At 42.3% G+C, this 19,728-nt stretch overlaps 1 protein-coding gene across 1 annotated transcript; it reads left to right on the top strand.

Moving 5' to 3' along the window:
* The first annotated feature begins 442 nt into the window (after window positions 1-442).
* On the top strand, window positions 443-18,452 carry HAPSTR1 (HUWE1 associated protein modifying stress responses). Its single transcript, XM_074919406.1, has 4 exons — window positions 443-886; window positions 1,816-1,896; window positions 5,934-6,209; window positions 15,030-18,452. Exons 1-4 carry the CDS (start codon window positions 667-669, stop codon window positions 15,272-15,274), a joined length of 822 nt encoding a protein of 273 aa, XP_074775507.1. The 5' UTR covers window positions 443-666; the 3' UTR covers window positions 15,275-18,452.
* Window positions 18,453-19,728: the final 1,276 nt, after the last annotated feature.

Below are 19,728 nucleotides of genomic sequence, written 5' to 3'. Positions count from 1 at the left end.
GCCCCAGCGCCAAGATGGCAGAACCGCCCTGCCCTGCCCTGCCCTGCCCTGCCCTGCCCCGCCCCGCCCCGCCCTGTCCCGGCGGGCACTCCGGCCCGCGCAGCCCCGCCGCAGCGCTCCAGGCCCCCGAGCTGCTGCCGCCCGGGCCCGGGCCCGGCGCAGGGTGAGGGGCGCGGGCGGGCGGGGCCGCCCCGGGCCCGGCGCATCACGCCAGGGGGAGGGCCCAGGCCGCGCCGAGGGCGTTGGGGGAGGCCACTGCGCCTGCGCGCCGCCGCCGCCGACTCCTGCGCACGGGTGTGTGACAGCGTAACCAATCTTGCGCTCGGGCTCGTCCCCCCCGGCCCGCCCCCCGTGATGGGCGTGCGGGCGGACCAGTGAGAGCCCGAGGTGCCGTTCAAACCACCGGTGCCGGGGGAAGGGCGGCCAGTGGGGCGGCGGGGGCGGGCGCTGGGCGGCAGCAGCTCCCAGGCGGCTCCGACGGGCTTTTACTGCGCTCGGGGCGGCGCCGGCGCTCAGTGTGTTTGGAGCCGGCGGACGGGCGGGCCGGTCCGGGAGCATGGGGGTGAGGTAGGGCCGGCCCAGCGGCGGAGGGCAGGCGAGCGCGGCTGTCCGGCGGGGCCGGGCCTGCGCGGCGGCGCCGGGGAGGGACGCGGAGCCGGCCGGAGGATGGAGGACAAGAAGGAGGAGGGTGAGGCGGAGATCCAGGAGCACGGGCCCGAGCACTGGTTCAGCAAGTGGGAGCGGCAGTGCCTGGCCGAGGCCGAGCAGGAGGAGGCGCTGGCCCCGGAGCTGCAGGACGAGGCGGCGGCGCAGCCCGAGCACAAGCAGCAGAAGCTCTGGCACCTCTTCCAGAACTCGGCCACCGCCGTGGCGCAGCTCTACAAGGGTGAGCGCTGCGGGGGGCCGCGGCGAGGGGGGGGGGGCACGGCTGGGGCGGGACGGGGCTTGGTGGGCGGCGGAGCCCGGGGGCGGTGGGGTCGGGGTCGAGGCCGGGTTGGGAGATGGGGGGGGGGGTGAGCAGGGTCGCTAAGGCGCGGAGCGGCCGCGGAGCCGCTGGGGGTGGGGTGGGAACGGGGCCGCGGTGTCACAAAGGGGATGTGGCGGCGAGAGCGGCCTGGGCAGGGGGAGGAGCGGGCTTCCGGCCCGGGGGCTCCGCGCCCGTCCATAGAGGCAGACGGGAAAACAAAATGGCGTGAGGGGGAACCGCGGCCGTTTCCCGGACATCGCCCTTCGCGGCCTCCGGCGGAGCGGCCTAGGCTCTTGCGTCGGCCCGGCCTGGCCACCCCCACCCCCCCCGCCTCCTCGCCCCGGCCGGGCGGCTGGCGGAGGGGCGGCCCGGAGGGCGGCCGGCGGGGCCCTGCCGGCACCGGGAGGCAGGACGCTCCGGCGGAGAGCGGGCCTCGGCGGGGGGCCGCGCCGGGAGGGTCCCGGTCGGCGGGAGCGAGCCCTGTGAGTGCCCGGGGAGCTGCGGGCTCCGGGGGCGGGGAGGGTGGGGGCAGACCGGGAAGCCCGGCCCTGCCGGCGGCGGCTCCTGCCGCCCAGCCCAGGGAAGAGGCTCCGACAAAATGGCGAAGTAAGGGGCCGGCCCCATTGTGCGGCGGGGGCTGCGGGCGGGGGCCGGGCAGGGCGCTTCCCCGGCGGCCTGGGGACGCCGCCGCCGTGCCCGCTGCCCGGGACCGGGCCGCTGCCGGCCCACCCTTCCCGGCCCTGATCCCGAGTTGCCTTCGGAAGGTGGAACAAAATGGCGAAACCTAACATGGCCGTTCGGAGTTGGTGACTCCAAAATAAACAGCGTGTGTCCTTCCCTCCCTGCAGACCGGGTGTGCCAGCAGCCGGGGCTCTCCCTCTGGGTCCCCTTCCAGAACGCCGCCACTGCGGTCACCAACCTCTACAAAGGTAAGGGGCTGCCCACCCCCCCCTCCCCGTCTAGCTGGGCCCCACTCTGCCTCCTGCCCCGGCTTACTCATAAGCAGGGCCTGTTAATGTCTCTTATTCACCCAGATAAAATCTAACCTGAGACTGCTTCCTGAATCTTGCAAGTTTTCCCAGGGCCTCTCTAGCTGACGGCAGCTGAATCTTTTCTGTTGCCTCATGTCAGTGACTAATAAAATCTGTTTTACTTCAAGACCCTTGAAAAAGGGTGTTTTTAGCATGTGCCTTGTGCTCATGAAGTCAGGGGAAGAGTGTGATAGCTTATTAAACAGTACTTAAGTTTCCTGCACTCTGTGTATTTCCTGGTGTATTAAATGTTGGGATATCCGTGTACATTTGTGCTGAGGCATGGGTTAGGTTTCGTGTTTGTAAAATTCTGTATAGATGTTGTGACAGTGAGGCTCCTTAAATAAGCCTCCTAGATTATTTTAAGCCCTAGAATGTCATTATGACTGTGTCCAGGGTGACTGTAAGAAAGCAGTGTTAGCCAAAACTTTGAAAAGTGTGCACTCTGCACATGGCTTTACTCTGTTTTTGTGCTGTTTTACTGTGTGTTTCTATCTGTCAGGATCTGTTCCTGAACTCTGCAGTTCTTTGGTCACAGGAATTCTAGTCTGCAGAAGAATCATTCAGTGGTTTGTTTAAAATACAGTTACAAAAATATCTGTATCAGTACAGGCTTAAATAGGCACAGTTATTATCTTCCATTCCTAGGAAGGAAAAAACCTTTTTAAGTTCCAAATTGTTGTTTTTCTGACTGGCAGTTTGATTTTTTTTTTTGCATTATGGGGTGTGGTTTTTTCTTGGTTGGTACAGCATTATGTGTAGTTCTGCCTGCACGTTCTTTCATTTGTCTCCACCTTTCCCATTTTGCATTTGTTTTAAACTTCATGTAACATGTTAGTGATGGCTGATCAGGTTTTTGACAGATGTGGACAGAGCAAAGAGGAGATGTAGCTGCATATCTGTCACTGCCAGAGACTTTTGCAGAAAGTGCATTGAAATGTTGTGCTTGTGTCATAGGTCATGTAAAGGTACAGCACATCCCATAATAGGGTAGGTGTTGGCCTGAGGGAGTGGGTCACTAGAACGTGGTTTGGGACACTAGTCACTTGAGTGTGGTGCTAGAGTAGCAGTGGGTAGTGTTAATAAACTGTCTGGAATAATGATGGTCTCTTTTTCCAAATGGCAGTGGTCTCCCTTACAGCATCTTAACTACAAAGATTTAGGCTGTTAAATCACTTGTGCTATAGGAAAAAATGAGCCCTATTTTTGTACAATAATGTGATTAACAGAGGAGTATGTATGTGGTGATTGGGAAGCTAGAATTTAGAGTAGGAAGCTGTCTTCAGTCAGGTGTACTGTAATACTTCAGAAAGCAGCACCTGAAACAAATATTACCTTTGAACAAATCTTTAAGTGCTGAAGTACCTCACAACTGCCATCTTTCAATTTTAAACTAACTTCCAAGTGAGTAGAAATTCATTGAGAACATGGATGGAACCAGCTAGACTCTGGCATACCAGGCAAGCTGCAGTTTCTTGATGTGAATTTACCTTCTGTAGTGATGAACATGGCTCTTAAAATCTCCTGTCATTTCTCACATACTCAGTGTTAGTATTTTGGAGGACTGTCAAAACACCGGAGAAGTGCTTGGTGTGTGGTAAACTGAACACCACAAATGGCCTCTTGCCCTGTCAGCTGTTTTTTGATCTGATAAATGTTTGGATTTTGAGGCATCAAAATTTTTGTTAAAAAGAGCTGCATGAGGTATATAGGAATATATATAAGGAGAATGCAGTGATATCTTGAATGTCAGATTTTTTTTAAATAAATTAGAAGTTTAATACCACACCAGACTGCAGGCCTTAGATCATTAATTTGATTGGTGCTGGTGACAGGCTCCATTGAAAGACATTTGATTATTTTGCCTTCACTACCTTAGTGCAATCTGTATGGTTGTAACAGGATTTAGAACTTGAGGTCACTGTAGAAAGTTTTTAGGCATATATTAGAATAAGACTTCTGAGCCTATAATTTTACCTTTATTAAAAACTGAATGTTTGCTAATGTTAGTTTTGATTTGGTAATTTCAGAATGTATGAAACTTATCTGCTTATATTTTTCCAGCTTAACTTGTAAACAAAGTAGTTGTAGCTTTTACCATAAAAATCTAATCTTTCCCAGAGTAATGATGCTTGAAATTTGTCCAGGCTACATCAGCAGTTGGTGTGTTTGACCTCATAACTAGTTCATAGTTAATCCTTTCTGAAACATTCTCCTACAGAAGGAAAGCAGGTTATTGACATAAAGCTGGACTCCTCACCTCCCAGAAGGACTTGCTCATGGTATTTTAGAAAGTGAGTAAAGGGATACTGTCAGTTTTCAAACTGACTCCAAAGTGTTTGAGTAGCTTTTATGTGTGCACTGGAGTCCTAAGCTGCTGTGCAGTATAAAATGGCTGGAGGAATAATCTGTCATGCTGCCATTGCTTTCACAGGAATTAGCATTTGTAAATCTTCTAGCCTTTTGATTACAAAACAGCATAGACAAAATACGCATAGAAGTAATTAATGTGTTAAGTGTACTCTGTGTATACCTGTCTAGTTTATATTCCAAAAGCCCTGAGATTTAACTATGATTGGTTTGAGATGTTTTTCTTTTCTGATAGGTTATGTTTGAAGTGCTGCTCTTTTATGGTGTAGACTGTAGTGTAGACTTTTGTGGACTGTGCAGTGGTGCCTTAGAATATAAGTCTGAGTAGCATTTAATAGTGATTAGTTTGGGGTTTTTCGAGTTCAAGAAAACTAGATTAGCTGTATATGTCATTGTTTACCTGTAAAGCATTATCTAGACAGCTGTTATTAAATCTCTTCAGTATTGTTCTGGGTAAATGGCTCTTTTCTGTTGGACTTCACTAGTAAAGCTAGAAATTAAAAAGCTTTTTTTAATCAACTCTGCCTGACTTAAAAAAAAGTATGAAAATGGAGTAAATGAAATTGGATACATTGTCTTAATGGAGCAAGAGCTACATAACAGAAATTTTCATAAAACCAAAAGAGCTGTTGGCGAAGCTCTAACATATCTAACAAACAAGATGAGCATAATTGTGTGGAGAATAGGGTTTGTCCCACCTGTTACTGTTGACTGGAACTTACTCAAACTAGTAGGCAGAAATGTACTGAAGTTTGAAAGAAAGCAACGTAATACAAGGCATTTAAGAGTGTTTGAGGCAGTTATAACTGATGCACACAGGTGACCAGTTACATCAGTGGAGAAAGAAATTGCATTTTGTAGGATTAATTGTAAATGTTTAAAGCTTTTGTCAAATTTGCAGTGGTATCTTAAATGGGGAAGGAGATTTTCTTAGACTTCCTTTGTAAATGATATGTTGCCTAATTGAAAAAGTATTGGGGACACTTGTGTTCTAGCTAGTTTCAAAACTATGGCCTCTTGCAAATTGCTTCTACGGTTGAAATTCAGATGAAACTAGAAGGACTCTAAAGAAGTCTTGAGTTCTCTGAAAATTCCTTACCTATCAGAACCAAGAAAAGCAGTGCTTTTTTTTACGTCGGGTTTTCTGACTGTACTGATGCACTTTTAAGAGTGTGTCACTTCCAGAAAGTGCATTGTCTGATTCAAGTACCCTCCTCAGACTGACAAGCCTAAAGTGTGGTTTTAATGTTAATAGAATATGGTTTTGTAAACTGTGCTGTAGTGTTGACCTGAAGTATACTAAATGCTATTTAGGTGGTGCTTGAGTTGCAGTTGACTTTCTGACTTGTGAAGGGAGGGCAACTTTTTAGCTAATACTCTTTTTTTAGGCTTAATAGGACTCATTTGCAATGTTACCTCATCTGTTAGAGCTAACTTGGTACTGTGTTACAGTAACCTGTAGAAGGTACACTTCTTCCCTGTGGTGGGCAGGAAGCCATGTCATGATGAGCCATATTATACATTGCTCTATCTGTAACTCTAAACTTTTTTCTGTCTTCTTGCAGAAAGTGTGGATGCCCATCAGCGAAGCTTTGATGTAGGAATTCAGATTGGCTATCAGCGTCGGAATAAGGATGTGTTAGCTTGGGTTAAAAAACGCAGAAGAACTATTCGTAGAGAAGACTTGATCAGCTTCCTATGTGGAAAAGTTCCTCCTCCAAGAAATTCTAGAGCTCCCCCAAGACTGACTGTAGTATCCCCTAACCGAGCTACTTCAACAGAAACTAGCTCATCTGTAGAGACTGATTTGCAACCCTTCCGTGAAGCCATAGCTCTGCATGGTAACAGTAATTTTTTCAATACTACTTGGTTAAAACTGGGTGGGGATTCTTAAAGCATGTCTGACTATTGGCCATTGTTGGTGCCATGTACCTGATGTTCCAGTTGAAGGTGTATCCTTCATTCTCTAAGTGAGTTTTTGCATGTATAAGGTGTTGTTAGCTACTAAACAGTTCCACAGTCAAGTATTTTGAATGAGAAAAAGGTATTGTATAAAAATGAGGTTTGGATCTATAATATTCTACAGCTGTGAACTTGACAGTTAAGTATTAACTCCTGGTAGTGTTTTTGAAGCATGAAGAAACCTGGCATTCATACCAATGCTAAAGTAAACAGAATTCTTAAAAGATGGGAATACTATGTTAGCAACTAGTTAAAGACTAAGATTCGGCTAGTAGCAAATAACAAGGAAATTTTTGTGGGGCTACGGAGGAAATTTGATGTCTGAAGCTTCTGTCTCTGGTGTACCTTAGCTCACTCTAGTACCCTTGTTATGCACTGGATAATATGGTTTAGCATTCTGCTTAAGCTGTTCTGGAAAGAGTACTTCACATGCACATCACTGCAATAATTGAGTCTTGTTCAGAACTTAGTTCTAGTTCACTTTCAGACTTAAGTCTTCCAGTGTCATACTGAATTTCCTTCCTTGCCATCATCAACAATGGTGGTGGTGTATCTTTCCTCCTTTTCAGATATGAATATTCAGTAGCTTATTCTGTATTGGTCTGTTACCTAGCAAGTGATAAAGAAAAATGTGTTTTAAATTGTTCTTGAGGTGAAATGAAAGCGGTTGACCTGTGGGTTTTATGACTTCTAAAATGCTAAAGGGTAGCAGATACCTTGAGGTAGAAATAGTACACCATTTTAAAAGTAAAAATCAAACTATCTACAAGTACCACCTATGAAACTTAAAAGAAATTTTTGCTGTCTCGATATTCTCAGTGGGGGTGGAATTAATGAGTTAATTAGATGAGTGGATTCCTGAAAATGCAGTCTTTGCTTCTGCTATGCTGTGGTGGTTTTTCAAGATACATAAGCCAGACACTGTTACTGTCTAGGTGACAGCCTAATTCTGGTATTGTTTGCTGCTCTGCCATTTAAATCAAGCATGCTTCCACCCAGTCACGTAGTTTTTGGCAGTTTTCCTTCTCATACTGGAATCTGGCTAGAGAATTCTGTGCACCAGTATTGCTTATTCAGTAAGTAAAGCTAATTTAATGATGGGAACAACTGCAGAAGCTGGCTCTCACCTGATAGTGTGATAACACCCTCTTCAAAAATCTTGTTTTCTGAAACTATGGTTGCATCTGGTGTGCAGTTGGCTTTAACTGTAAAGGCTTACTCTCATGGGAGTACAATAGGTAGACTCACTTCAGCACAGTGAGCTCTCAAGCAGAGTAAACTCAGAGGTGTTTTTATTGGCAATGGGGCTCTTTGCATGTCCTTGTGTTGTTTCTTAGTGTCTGCTTTGTATAGAGGTGGTTTTATGGAAATCACTTCTCTAGCATGGGAATCTGAACCATGAGGTATAACATTTTCTTTTGTATTTCATAACTCGATTAGGGTCATGAGGACTGTAGGAAGTTCTCTGTACTGCCACTGCAGGGGCTAGAAATGCACTCTTTTCCCTTCATCAGCTGGTTGACAAGATTACATGTCAGTCATCTTCTGGATTAGGTTCTCCTGATATCAGTTTCAATCTGGTCTTTGACACAGATGCTTTTGTGCTAATCCTTTAGTGACTAGCTTGTATTTGGCCTTGTAACTGTTTTTAGGTTATTGCCTACAATCTCTGCATTCTTCCAGCTTCTGTCCCCTTTTTTCTTTAACATTAAGGAAGCTGTGATTAAACCATCTCCCAAATTATTTTCTTATATGTCATAGGGCTACTCAGAACAATGTTTTGATTTTGAAACCTGTGTAGGGTCTTCAGGTATATGTAAATTAATGTACTCTGTAGGGCTGTGCTTATCTTCATTTTTGTCAGGCTTTTTATAAGTGATTTGCTGCCTCTAGGTATTGTGAGGAAACATGAGAACCTGATGATAGTGAGTAGCAGTCTCAGCAGGTGTTCAGTACTGAGGCTTTAAGGGGAGTTTTTTGACTGGTGTCTGAAGGAGTGAGGCTTTGTTTTTGTGCAGGTAGGCTTCCTGTGGAAATGGAGTATTTATCTACTGGTAATGAGGTTGGACTGAATTAGATTTGAGGGATAATGCTAGAAATTTGCTGCTCTAAGCAAGACCTCTTAGTGAGGCCAGGGATAGGTATGAATCTCTGACACCAAATAAAGCTCCGTGGAAGCAGACTTGGTTTATTGATGTCTCAGAAATAGATGCTAATGTGTCTAAAGACCATGGTGGTATAAGTTGCTGATCTTGCTCTTTGGGGGAAATACCTCTATTTTTATCATGTAACCTCTAAATGCTTCATAATCACATCTAAACTTTTGACAGAAGCTGTGGTAACAAAGCTAATACTGTGTTTTTTCCTGGAAATACTAGGTGTATACCCTAGGCTAAAATATTAGAGAAATATCTTTATTGGTACAGTCTTAAAACTGTGTTGCATCTAAAAAGAAATGTTAAAATTGGATTTCTAACTTTACCTCTTCTACCTCAAACCATGTTCTATCTGATCTATATTATAGCTCTGCAGGAGTAGTTCATAGTGTTCTCGACTAAAGCTAGGGATTTTTGAACCTAAAATTTAATCCTGTCATTTTAGTTAGTAGTCTTCTATAAGGAAACTTGTTCTTTACTGTTCTGCTTTCAAGACTTGTTATAATAGCTAAAAGCAGAATGATCATGACAAACTATACTGGCACAAGAATGTTTAAGATGGATATGATCTACCTGTTCTGTTAACTCTATGGCATGTATGCTGTGCAGCTGTTACTGAACTACTTAGTCTAACTTCAGGGTACTTGAGAATGAGTTCTTGGAACTAAGTAACCTTTTGAGAGAGTAAACAAACAAATCTTTGCTGTTAATATCAGCTTTCCATTACTAGTGTGCTGATGGGTAGCCTTTGAAGTAAAACATGGCTGGAAACTTGAACTGTGAGTACCTGAAAAACTAAAGCCTTCAAGAAAAGCTGAGAAGTTAGCTCAAGGTAATATATGCTATTTTACTCTGAAGGTCAAGTGGATTTTTCTGAAACTTCAGGAACTGTGCGTATGATGATGCTTTGTATTTTAAGATGTGGTAGTAGAAGATAAATAACTCTTGTTCAACATTGTAAATATAGAGCTAGGTTTTTAACTTCCAGTGCCTAAAATCTTGTAGAATCATAGACTGGCTTGGGTTGGAAGGGACATTAAAGATCATGTAGTTCCAGCCCCCTGCCATGGGCAGGGCCACCTTCCACTAGCCCAGGTTGCCCAAAGCCCCATCTAACCTGGCCTTGAACCCTTCCAGGGAGGGGGCAGCCACAGCTGCTCTGGGCAACCTGTGCCAGGGCCTCACCCCCCTCACAGGGAAGAATTTCTGCCTTACATCTAATTTAAGTCTCCCCTCTTTCATTTTAAAACCATTACCCTTTGTTTTACCCCTACACCCCCTGATCAAGAGTCTCTCCCTACCTTTCCTGTAGCCCCTTTAGGTACTGGGAGGACACTAAGGTCTCCCCGGAGCCTTCTCTTCTCCAGCTGAACACCCCAACTCTCTCAGCCTGTCCTCATAGGGGGGTGCTCCAGCCCCCAAGCATCTTTGTGGCCTCCTCTGGCCCTACTTGAGCAGGTCCATGTCCTTATGTTGGTGCCCCCAGAGCTGGACCCAGCACTGCAGGGGTGGTCTCAGGAGAGCAGAGTAGAGGGGGAGATTCCCATTCCTTGCCCTGCTGGCCACACTTCCAGGCAGATAATGTCAGTAGCGCTCTCCTTAAATGAATGCTGTAACCCTGTTGTAGAGGACCACCATATCTGTCAGGCATGATTTGCCTTTAGTGAAGCCATGTTGGCTGTCCCCAGTTACCTCCTTACTTTCCTTCCATGTGCCCTAGCATAGTTTCCAGGCAGTTCTGCTCCATGATCTTACTGGGCACGGAGAGGTGAGACTGTCTGGCTTGTAGCTCCCTTGCAATGTATCTGCAGTTAGCATAGGTATGAATGCAAACCTACTTTTTGGAAGTGTATTGCCATATCAAATTCTTTAAGAATCTCAAATGAGAGAATTATATCAAACTGAACTAACAGTCATAGACTGCCTAAAGCTGATGTGCCAGGTCCTCTTCTGCCTGGCTGTAGTGATCATACCAAGTTTTGCAGTGCTGGTGCCTGTGCAACAGTCGATGTTTGAAAATATGCTTTGGTCTTTTAATGTGGTATGTGCTCCGTGCTTTACAAACCATTCTCCCAGCATTATGGGAGAAAATGCTATGATTTGACAAGGGCAAAGAAGCAAGCTTGGGAAGGCACTGCTGGAATGCATTAGATTTGAGATTGACTACAAATGACATGAATGTGCAACAGCACAGCGAGTGTTAGTACTTTTGCTTCTTAGCTTTAACTTTATGTATCGCTAATGTGATTCAGTCTTTTTGGGGTGGGGGGGACCCTTGCTCTAGCATGTAGAAGTGTGTGGCTTGGCCCCTTTAAAGAGCCTGAATTTTCATTAGACCTCCTTATTCTCTTAAAATATTAAACTGCAATATAAAACATCAGCAGTTCTTAACAGTGGAGAAGCAGCAGTTGGTTGAAGAGGAGATGGGAGAGCAGAGTTCAGATTAGTTTAAAAGTTTAAAGGTTGTGTATGTCTATATAGCTATCAGTTGTATATTGGTAGGTACTGCTAAAACTTGCTCTTTGAGCAGTACTGTGAAAGGGTGGGTATGACAGCAGAGTGACAAGGATCTATCTGCATGCCATTTTGTATTTATCTGGGGTTATTAACTCATTTGTACTTCAGTCACACTTATCTAAGTGTGAATGTTCTTTTGATACTTCCTGATTACTAACTATTGTTTTTCAAATATTTTACTCTTACTATACTGAACAGCAGTTATGCAGTATATTATGCTGTGGTAGTGACCTGAATAATATTATGAACATGGTTACAGTGCAGATAAACTGGCATTTCTAGTTCTAGGCCAGTGTTGATAAACTTGGTAATATTGAGTTGACAGTTATTTACCTGAAGTATTTCATATTTCATAAAATATACTTTCAGCCAAGTATTCCAGTCACTTGATAGTATTGGTCACAATTTCTTCTGGACAGCAGCTTGTTCTGATAGTACTATAATAAATGCTTTAGACTGTAGCTTCAGATAAAAGCAGAGCTTTTCGTGAAATTACTGGCTATGAAATACTGTGTTGTTGATGACTGAAAGATATAGCAGGAATGAGAATGTAATAAGTACTGCAAAATATTTCAGATATGCCCTCCACTTTAATCCTTTCAAGTTTAAAAAGGGAGAAAGAGCCATGTGTTGTTACTTAAAGGCCTCAAGTAAAAAAGGAAATGTCTCCTGTACAAAGCAGTGGGAGACTTCAGAGGTGGTCATGAGACTGAAAGAAGTAAAGACACTTCAGTAGCTGTCCTGTTGTATAGACAAAACTGCCTGTGATTAGGTCATGTTAATCACAATGTAAAAATCTGAGGCTGTGAAATGGTGTTGCTGAAAGTCATGTCATCTTACTACTCCCTACTATCTTTACTGTTTGCTTTACTGCTTTAAGTGGTTAAATGCTTTGGGAAGAGGTCTCAGTCCACTGGAAGCTTCAACTCAGAAATGGGTTTTATGAGATTTCCTCTTTGCATTACAACAACTTTTCCAGAAAAACTGAACTGTGGATCACAGTTCCTGAAAGATGCTTTCTCTGTCACCAGAAGTAGAGCTTTTCACTTGCATTACTGTCTTTGTCTTCAGAGATGTTGCTTCCATGAAATGGCAACTTGGTATTTCAGTGCATGCCTTGAATGTGGCTCTTCCATGTTAGCTTGATTCCCCATCCTGAAGAGTGATCAGAATGTTTCATTTGACAGATCTCTTGGAGTGATGTGTAGTGCTGTGTAATAGTTAACTGCCAGTAACTGATATGAAATTGTAGTCAGTCTGTTAACATGCTTGGTAATGACTTACTAGTTCAGTATTAAATACTTCTATGAAATGCAAGATAAAACTGCAAGTATGTCCATGTTGTGATATAATATCCTTATACTATTGTTGTAGAAATTAATTCATAATTACTCTCCTGCCTTTGACACCCAGTTTGATGGAAGATTTTCACCTCTTAATTACCTCTTGAGGATTGTTTGTTTAAATGTACAGTGATTCAGTATCACCTAAATATTGGGAAGTCAGTACCTCCTTGAGATACTGCTTGTGAACTTGGCAGTCTGTTTTGTAATATGCTGTAGCATATTACAGATGCATCTTTTAATTCTGACTTCTGTATTTACTATTTCAAAAAATGCTTGTTACTTGAAAAGGCTCTAATTAAAAAAATAGTTATTGTGAGTACATTTTTTGGCATCACTCATTGTGGGTCAGTATTGGGGTTTATTGAGAACATTTTTTTTTCTCCCCTTGGGTGTTAAACATAATAAAAAGATGTCATGATAATACTGAATTAGTATATTGGCCTTTCGGTTGTGTAAGTAAATAAGTGGTGTAAATTGACTCTCAGTGGAAGTAGCAACACTGAACTTGTGTTTTCAGAGCAGTTTTGCTTGGAATAGTGATGTGGGGGGAATCTCTGCAATCAGTTTGGATTCGAAATGTCACCCGTGCACCATCAACTTTTTTCAGTTTAAATATGCAGGATGAATTAATGCTTTTTCTGATGTATGTCATGTCAATTGAAATTAAACTTGCTGTTGTCTTTGAACTGTGAAGTGATTTGTTACTTGCCCAAATATTGCATCGTTGGCGGTTTATCCAAGTTATGGTATCTGAATTAGCTTTTGTCTTTTGTCTTTAATCAATTAGCTGCTTTACTTTCTTTGCTAGATGTATAGGAACCTCTTCTCATAATGGCTTTGAATTTAAGCTTGATCTTAATCCTGGGAATGCTGGAACAGACCTTGTTTCTGAATTATCTTTTCCCTGAAACAGCTTCAGCTGTTTAAATACTTACTGCCATTGTGAATGAAAGATTATTTTAATATTAATAAACCTGCAGTGTCCCTATCAGACTTCAGACCATGCTTCTGAGTCATATTGAAACACCCCTTAAAGCTGTAAGCAAAAGCTGAGAGCATCAGTGATTAGTGACTGTTTCTACTGGTTGTTGCATAATACAGCGTACATCTGTGTAAAAGTATATCCTGTCCTGTTACAATATCTAAGCTTCAAGTATTCATTCAACAGGAATGTGCAGCAGAGTAGAATTTTGGCCTATTCTATCCTGATTTATGTATTGACCTGCTATTGCTGCAGATGGCTTTAGAATTTATCTTCTAGTTGAGGTTTCTCGCAACTGATCCTAGCAGCTGTAGCAGTCTTCTCTCTCACAGTCTCTGAAGTAGCTTGTTTGGTCTATCAGCAGGTAATGGATAGGGTCTCGTTAGGCTGTACCTGTCAGCCTGTGACTTCTGGCTGCCTGCTTGCCAATCTATGGAGGTGTGTATTAAATAAATGGCTTTGCACACACAAGATGTATGATGGCTGGACAAAGATATAGAGTATTAGATACTGGAGAAAACCTCTGAACTCAAGATTTTGAAGGTTGAGACAAACCTTGTACAGCATAACATTTGCTTGTTGTTATTGCTAGAAATACATACAGATGTAGATCTTGTTCTGCTCTTTGTCTTCCTGCATGACTCTTGCTTTGGTAGTTTATTTCTAGGGCCAGCATATGGTTTTGTTGTTTCCTAATAATGCTTGTATTTGAAGCAGTTTCAATATTAAAGATGTTTGATCTCTGAGCTTCTGTAGATTTGTAGATCCACAAATATAGCCTGAATTCCAAATTGAGAACAATTGTTAGGCTTTGGTGTACTAGCCCTTACTAAACTTAAGCTTTGGAGTGTCCTGCTTTTGTAAAGTTGTAATACTAATATTACTGAAGACAAAGTTAAAATTTATATGAAGTTCATGGTTTTCCTGTTTATGGCCTTGTTTTTCCAAGAAACTTGTGTTTTGATTAAACATTTTATTAATAACCTGGACACAAACCAAAGTAATTGCAGGGTACCTGTGGCAGTGTTTTGGATCACATCTGTCAGTAGAAAACTTTGGGGGATTGTCCTGTGGTCTTGCTTGGCTGCTTGCTTTAAGTGCTCTTGTGGATTCTGATAATACTAATGTGCTGGCTAATAGCAAGAGACATGAAATAAAGCTTTTATTTAAAAGCTAGCTCTAGTATATACCTGTCTGAGATCTGCTGTCATACTGCAGTTTTCTTTAGAGCTACAGTGACTGAGGGAGTAGAAGGGAGCAGAGTAGTGGTGGCCAGAACAAGACCAAGTCAGGTCAAGCTGGAAAGTCTTTGGTGAAGGGATTTTCATTCTGTGTAGCTGTTGGTCTAGTGTGAAACCTTTATATTGAAATAGTCTACTCCTGAGTTCATGTACTCATATTTTGAATAGCATGTCATGCTTATGGAGCTAGCAGTTGCTGTAGTGTGCTGTTACAACACTGGTGTATAAGTTCACTTTTCATTTAATAAAAAGCAGTTCCAGTAATTGCTAGATTCTTATATGGACTGAAAGCTGGGAAGGTGTGGTCTGGACTTCAAACAAGTGTGGTACAAATAATAGGGGTGAAGCGCCTTTGACATCTCACTAGAAGTCAGATGAGTGTCATCCCTTCTGTCACACTTAGGAAATTAACTTTCTTTACTGTTTGACCTAAATACTTTTTCTTTTTTTCCCCTAGGTCTTAGTGGCGCAATGGCTAGTATAAGTGTTCGCTCAAGTACCCCAGGCTCGCCCACTCACGTGAGCAGTGGCTCCAATGCTAGTCGAAGGAGAAATGGACTCCATGATGTTGATTTGAACACTTTCATATCAGAAGAAATGGCACTCCACTTGGACAATGGTGGAACTAGAAAGCGTACCTCAGCCCAGTGTGGCGATGTCATTACAGACTCACCAACTCATAAACGCAACAGAATGATCTAAACTGCAAAAATTTCAAACCCACCATGCTGCTTGAAAGCCACTTGATCCTCAGAGTACTATTGAAAAGGAAACATGAGGCCATCTTTCCATATTCACTGTTTAAGACAAATAAATTCAATAATTGCCATAAAGGAAATTTTAGATATTACATTAGATGCCTCTTGTAACTGCGGCTTTCTTAAACTATATTCTTAGCAGAGGACATCAGATATTGTGTAGTAGTTAGCAAGATCATCATAGGCGAACATGTATCCGTTCCAAGGCTAAAAGTGACCTTACTTGTATTCTTAAAGGGAAAGGAAATTTCAGATGTTTATTTGGTTATAGAATGCTTTTTTTGTCCTTTATTTCCTGCTGTGTTGAGTATTTGCTTAAACAGTATTGCCAGTTTGACTGAAATTGTCTACAACATGACTTGGCATCTTTGTCAAAACTGCAGGCTTCCATTTTTGCAGCACTGTACCATGCACCTAGTTTCTATATAGTAACAGTGTGCAAGTTATAAATATTGGACTGTACCCTTTTTAGTTTTAAAAGCAGTTGATAATTCTGGTGACTGTGTGATAATGTAAAGAGGTGCTATGATGGTCATGCAATTAATACTTAATATTGAATCAATACAAGGATCTTTATTGGATTCATTTTGTGTGTTTTAGTGCTCTGAAGTAGCAATATTAAACTTTTCCCCAATTAACTTCATAGGCTTTTAATTCAGTTTGAGAAAATATATGTACTTTTTGGTATTATCCTTGTGGTAATCATACACAGTGCAGACTGCACCAGTGCTGACCTAAATTTAGAGAAAGATGTCCTGTAATTGGGAAATAGGCTTTTCTGTTCAGTATTAGTGAAGGGTAGGTTTTGTGTACACCCATATCCCATTTTACATTTCTTGTGAAGTAATTGCCCATTTCTGGGGAGGGGTGGGAGGAGAGGGAATGAGGGGGAGTAGTTGGACAAGGGGTGTGTTCTAACAAGTAAGACTTCTGGTCACATGTGGAAACTTGGACTAACTTAAACAAGATTCTGTGTGATGCCATCTCCTTCAGGAGGAAGCGACACGCAGATTCTGTCAAGTGCTAAGAAAATAATTTAAAACTGGAAGTTGATTATAAAGCTCTGGGTAAACATGCCGTAAGGATGAATTAAAAAGGATAAATGGCTTTCTTTTTGTGTTGAGCATAGGATTGAACTCTGGCTGCCATAACTTAAGCATAATCTGAAACTGAACTAGAGAACAAGACCGATCTGCTGCAGATCTGTTTCTGAATGGGGAAGGATATGTGTCAGTCTCAAAGAGTGTCCTAACTATTTTTACATGTAGATGCAGCAAGTCTTTGGTGGAGAGCTCTGGCTTTTAGGGCCTCTAAATCTCTGCCTAGGAAAGGGGTAATAAAGGAGGAATAAGAAAAGAGCTCCAAACCTGCAAGTTGGGAAAGGGGTATTTAGTGAGGTGGTATGCATGCTTTAACTGGAAGCATAGGCTGATTTGTGGACAAAATGCAGCTATGCTAGATTCACAATACTACAAAAATTGTGGTGTTCTAGCTAAGTTAAGGCACCTTGAGCTCCATGTTAATACACAGTTCTTCAAGACTTTTGCTTACGTGCTTGTAGAGTCAGATCTTTTTTGTATTATCTTCCCTGTTTGAAGCAGACTTCACTGTAGTTTTGCTCCTTTTTACCCTGATGTCCTCTCATTGGTGTTCTGTAGTCAAGGCAAGACAGCAATGATGTGTTTAAATTCTCAGAATTCAAGGCTCTCTAAGAGCATGATTTCCTTGCTTTGTGGTGCTTCCATCGAATTTCCTTATGTTGAAGAGCTCTTGAAGATGTCAACAGTTGCACAATACTGTAGCTAGAGGTTCTGTAGTTTATGGGACAAGTATAAGAACTGTCCAAAGCAAGATGGTAAGAACTGTTCAAAACCTCCACCTGTGTTACGTAGCTGAACTTGCACATCACTCAAAGACTCAGTATACATTAATTTCAGTTACTGCTATTAATTACGATTCATAAGACTTATTTTATGTAAAATATTAATACTGCATAAAGCTAGTTTTCATTTGGAGACTGCATTTTCAACAAAGATTTTGAGGATGGTATCTAAATGTATCTGTTTAGTATTTATTAGGCTGTTGGCAGAGGGATTTTTCTATTCCAGAACAAAAATCTGGAGTCCTGAACAGAAAGGACATGTATGAGAACCATTCTTAAGCTCTTCTGTTTATTCATGAACTGGCTTCGTTCAACTAAGATGCTCATGCTCTGCAACTTCTAACACACTTTACTATTACATGTGGTAAAGGTAACATCATGTTGGTATCAGTTCTGCATATATGGACTGAACTGTAACAGTGCTTCTGGTCCAGCCCAGATATACAGAACCTGTTTAAATTACTTCTCTTCCTTGCAGTGAATTAAATCCTGTTAATGCTTTGAAGCATTAATTCAGTCTAGTTCCATTTAAAACTAAATTTGTCTGATCTAATTTGTGCCATTTCTTGGAAAGAAATCAGGCTTAGATATTAAACCGGTTGCATTAATGTTTTTTTGCTTGTACCTTAAATATTTGGCAACTTTTTGGTTTTTGTTTAGCCCCAGCTGTTTGCTTTTTGTTAACCTCTGTCAGAATGGTCAAAAATGCATGTATTCACCTGGTAAACACAAGGAGAACAGGTTGTCTCTTAAAAAAAAAAATAAAAACAAGTCCAGTACCTGTTGCTTTGAAGACTATTTCTTGTGCCAGTGTAGAAAATTGACATTCTGGGAATAGCTCTCAGCTAATATTCAAACTGTAGCTCCTGGAGCCAGAAGCAAGTTCATTTTCTGTAAGAAACACTGAATTGAGAACTGTTTAGTTTGGTAAAAATGGTGCTTACTTTTGCTTTCTCCTATGAATCGTATAGTTGACCGGTCTCTTCTCCATGTACATCAAATCTAACATGAATGTGCGGCAAGTTACATAAAGTACATCCTGCACTGAAGCTACTGAGCTTGGCTTGCTTATTAATGAAGTAAGTTTTAAATGTTAAATTTAAATCTATATTACAGTAAAGTAATGCAAAAATGATTTTGGCTGAAACTGAAGTCCTGCAGTTAAACTTACTCTCAAATGTGGTTTACCCAGCTGGAGTAATAGAAACTCTAAGTCATAATAAACCTAATAAAAAAAAATAAATACAACTAATCAGGCTGCTTTGTAGTTCTTTAAGTTTCTGAATCCATCAGTAAACCCAAAACAAGATAGTTAGTATGAGGTGACAGGCTTATTTGGTTCTGCAGAGCAGGATTTTTTTTCTTTAGGAATGCAATTTGATAGTAGCTGTTCAGTCCAGTGACACTTCAGAGGCTTTCCTCTCTCTTATGGACTAATGAAGATACCAAAAATTGGGGTGTGCTGTTAAGTTTGTACAAGATACTCTGTGGAGTTTAACTTCACTAATGTAGAAAAAGCATCTTAAACTGTGCCACTTAAAACCTCTTTAGAAAGTTAAGTACGATTGACTTCAATGGTAGAGCTTTACAATCTCTTGCAAAAGACTCCTTGGACTTAAGTGAAATGAGGTGCTTTAATTAGCAGCTTTTCTTGCTTTATATGGGTGTCCCTAAACCTACAGACTATTCCACTTATTCGCTGTATCAGCATGTCTTTGATTTAAGTTTAAAATGTCTTTTTTTAAAAAAAAAAAAATCACAATGAAATTCAATGTTAACATTTTTTCACTTCTAGCCAGTGAAATATTCCAGTGGGGTTTGGGGAAGCATTCTTAAATGTCTTCTAAAAACCCAGCATCCTTCAAATGTTAGCCTAGAGCTAGTAATATTTTGTCAGAAATAAGGAATGCACACCTGACTTGTTCTGTGGAGTTCACCGCACCAGGTGAGGCTGCTGTGGTTGTCTGGGGTAGCCACAAGGCCCTGTGGCTTGCTCGTTGCAGATCCCTGGTTATTTAAGGCAATGAGGGAAGGCACTGGCACTTGTAACCGTGCCTGTCTCTAAAGCTTCCCTTGTCTGTGCACGCAACTCCTGTGCATAGTTTGAGGCTGGTAAACTTTCTCAGAGAGATTATGAAATGGCTCTGGTAACACTGGTGCTTTCTGCTGTCATTCTTTCACTGGGCCCCTTTCAGACCATCTCAAGAGGAAGACTAAATGTCTCAAGCTCAGAAGGGTAGTAGTGAATAAACCAAATTCATTTCCGTGTAGTATGGAAGCATCACCTAACTCTTACGAGATGTGGATGCTAAATGTTTCTCAGTGGATAATGAAATTCCAGCATTTTCTATGTGACTTTGTTTTGGACAGTGATGCTGCTGCTCTTATGACTGTTAGAGCAGCTCTCGGGGATTTCTGGACAGTGGGGCTGTACATGGGGCTGTAATTTTTTTGGGGGAGGGTGGGATGTGGTGGGGGAGTGCACAAGAATATGACCTTGTTGGAATCTGTTACAA

This window comes from Athene noctua, chromosome 15, assembly GCF_965140245.1.
Source record: "Athene noctua chromosome 15, bAthNoc1.hap1.1, whole genome shotgun sequence".
In the NCBI taxonomy this organism is placed as follows: Eukaryota; Metazoa; Chordata; class Aves; order Strigiformes; family Strigidae; genus Athene; species Athene noctua.
The sequence above is the reverse complement of the archived record's forward strand: the minus strand, read 5'-3'. Positions and strand labels throughout refer to the sequence as shown.